Source organism: Phalaenopsis equestris, unplaced genomic scaffold, assembly GCF_001263595.1.
Source record: "Phalaenopsis equestris unplaced genomic scaffold, ASM126359v1 Scaffold000002, whole genome shotgun sequence".
In the NCBI taxonomy this organism is placed as follows: domain Eukaryota; kingdom Viridiplantae; phylum Streptophyta; class Magnoliopsida; order Asparagales; family Orchidaceae; genus Phalaenopsis; species Phalaenopsis equestris.
Window position 1 is genome coordinate 35,484,853 of NW_018164444.1, and position 3,168 is coordinate 35,488,020.

At 34.8% G+C, this 3,168-nt stretch overlaps 1 protein-coding gene across 1 annotated transcript; it reads left to right on the top strand.

Annotated features, from left to right (window-relative positions):
• The first annotated feature begins 2,252 nt into the window (after positions 1–2,252).
• LOC110038471 (subtilisin inhibitor CLSI-I-like) lies at positions 2,253–2,834 on the top strand. The gene is made up of 2 exons (XM_020743326.1): positions 2,253–2,348; positions 2,439–2,834. Exons 1-2 carry the CDS (start codon positions 2,306–2,308, stop codon positions 2,645–2,647), a joined length of 252 nt encoding a protein of 83 aa, XP_020598985.1. The 5' UTR covers positions 2,253–2,305; the 3' UTR covers positions 2,648–2,834.
• The last annotated feature ends 334 nt before the right edge of the window (positions 2,835–3,168 follow it).

Consider the following 3,168-nt stretch of genomic DNA (forward strand, 5'->3'; position numbering starts at 1 on the left):
ATTTTTTTTTCTTTTTAAACGTTGCGCCTTAATATAATTATGCTAGAAATCATTAATGAAGGTGTGTTTTAAATTTTAACCTCTTAATTAAATAAATTTTATTTTAAAGATTATCGTTAGTGTGCTATAAATAATTTTTTTTTTCAAGTGTGAATCTCAATGCATTTTTGACAAAAAAAAATTTAAATTCAAATTCAAGATTATCGAAGCCACGATTTTAGCAATTTTATTGTCAAATTAACCTTCTCTACAAGACCAACCTAACGATATAAAAATTGGTTCAATCCAGCTCTAATCAAAATCATATGAAACTGCCTACAAAACTAACCTAATGATATAAAAATTGGTTCACTCCCGGTCTAATCAGAAACAGATGAAACTGTTGAAGCAATTTTGAATGTTTTGGACCATCAATTCAATGGTCGAATGAACTCTAAAATTAACATATTTATAATCGAATTGAGCGTCTCGAAGAGAGAAATCCGATGAGTAAAATCATTTAAAAATCACTCAAATCATTTAAAAATGACATATTTCGGGAGCACGAATCACAAAGACATCTCGTGGATGATGGAAGACCCCACATGGCCTACCAAGGATGACCCGGGACCACACGCTCAGCCGGCGAGCCCCTGTGTACCGGGAAGACGGTGCTCCTCAGACTGATAAAGGATAGATCACCCTTAAAGAATCTGACCAGATCCACTCAGATGAATATGTTACCTTCCAACTCGGATAGATTGGGAAAGTGAAACAGGTTCTTCAATTCCAGAGCGGTTGATGTAGACCCTCAGAAGTAGCCACCCAGCCTCACTACCGCCCGACCTAACGGCCACTCATCTTGATGGTCACACGACTCAACCATCATCTGACCATATACATGGGGCCCATGGGCTATATTTGTGTACGGATTGAAATAGTCTTGCCATACCTACATAATTTAGCGGTACATTGTGTAATTGCACTTTGACTCATCTCTATAAATAGAGGGTCAATATCATAAATAAAGGTTACACAAATTTATTGTTTATTCTTATGCTATTGTTCCCCCCTCTATCTCTGTCTCTCATCCTTCCGCGCTCTATTCCTTAGGTGTGTCTGTTGGGCATATTTGGATTGAATACATATGGTCAACAGAGGTCGAACGGTCAGGTGGCTATAAAAATTACACTTCAAAATACCACAATGCCCTCCTCAAATTGCTATAAATTGATGCTCTATGTTCACTTAAAAGGGGGAGAGGATGTGGAGACCGAGAGGTGGAATTTCAAAGCTTGTTTTGGAGAAAAGACACAACAAGTAACCGCTAGCTTCTATTACTGTCGATCACTGTCTATCACCACCCCCAACCACCGTTGACCGTCACAGTCTAATCGCCGATCACTGACCACTGTCAACCACTACTTACAACTGTTAAAGTTAAAATAAAGCCATTATGTCTAACCCCTATACTTTCTACTGTGGTGTATAAAGAAAAGTGTATTTTTTCAGTATAAAATTGCAATATCCCTATTCTAAGAGAAGAACCTACTTATACTTAAAAACACACAAAAAATTATTTTAATTGGGCTAAATCGCAAGATTTTTTTTCTTTCCAAGTTTTTTTCACGTAAAACATTTTGATGTCTTCTTCTTTTATCTATGTGTGTGTTGTATTTTTGTGCGGCACTAAAATGCTAAATAATTACTCTACGCCGACACACAACAATCATAGATTTTTTTCATGATTGTAAGCTCTAACAATCAAATATATATTATTGCAATCATTATATATACATTACATGCTACTCTTACAATTAGATGATGAGGGTTAGCTTTTTTTAAGAAATTTCCTATGATTAGGCCGGCAGCTCTCAACGCCGCATTTTATTATATGAAAAATTTACAAACTAACATGTTTTTAGATTGTTGACAACCCAATTTTTATAATTTCATTTATAACACTTAATGATTTTTAACTTTAAGTGAAAAGTGCATATTATTTTTAAAAATTCAAAAATGATAATATTTTTTATGTCATGTTATATATTCCATTAAAAAAAATAAAAGAAAATTAAATACAATGATGTTAAAAATTAAGTGATATTTTTGAACTGCTGAACGGATGTTATTAAGAGTGTTACAATTAATTTATTGAGAATTGAAAAATGGGAGGAAAGAGCGTCATTGATCGGTAAATTTCAAGTATGGGGTGGTCTGTACGTAATTGCCTAAAAGTTCAAAAGTTCCATATATAAATGCATAAAAATGGTGTGATTAATATGAAATACACCTTTCCTTTCCTACTCAACTTCGTCTTCTCAATATGGATCAAGAAACCAACCACCCTGCGAATAAGGAATCTGAAGGTGAGTTCACTTTAGTTTCACACTTTTTCTGTATTCTACTTCTATAACTAAGCTGATTATTCGATCTATCAATACTTCTCTCCGGTGAAGGAGAAACAACATCTGGTCTAAGAAGTTGGCCGGAAGTGGTGGGTCTTACGGCGGAAGAGGCGGAGAAGAGAATCAAGGAAGATGATCCCAAACTTCGCCTCCAAGTTGTTGGTCCAGATCGCTGCGTGACTGCGGATTTTGTGACGGATCGTGTTTGGATCTTCGTGGATTCCGAAGGAAAGGTTATCCGCACGCCCACGATTGGGTAGATCAACCTGATAATGATCAATGATACCTGGTTTATTTGATGCTTGAGTGAATTTGATCTCACTTTGAAATGCTATGTGATGTCTGCTTCAATAAAAAAACTATAAGCTATGCTGTTTCTTGTTACCATGAAGCTTTGAAGGAAAAATAAAGTTGGATTTAGCATGAATCTTGTCAGATAGAAAAAAAGACAACTTCTAGATTGATTTACAGTTTTGCCTTGAATCCCGAATTTATTAAATCCTGGTGTTGGTAGGCTTTATTAAATCTGAATGTATAGAATTTACTCCATCCGTGACCAAAGAGTACAGGGCACATCTTCTAGTATCTGATTAACTGTTTTATAATTGGTAATTTCAAAATTTTAGCACTGTTTTCAACTAAGTTTTTCATCATTTTTCTTAGCATAACTACTAGTTTGAATCATATATAATGTAAATCGACTTTAGCAAAACCAATTAAATATCCAATCTCACCAAAATTATATATAAAAAGAAGATTTACCTCTGCCTGGAGTCAATTA

Excerpts from the sequence above, each read along its gene's own strand:
- LOC110038471 (XM_020743326.1), top strand. The coding sequence starts at position 2,306 with ATGGATCAAGAAACCAACCACCCTGCGAATAAGGAATCTGAAG. Across the intron at positions 2,349-2,438 it reads TGCGAATAAGGAATCTGAAG|GAGAAACAACATCTGGTCTA; the intron begins GTGAGTTCACTT and ends TCTCCGGTGAAG.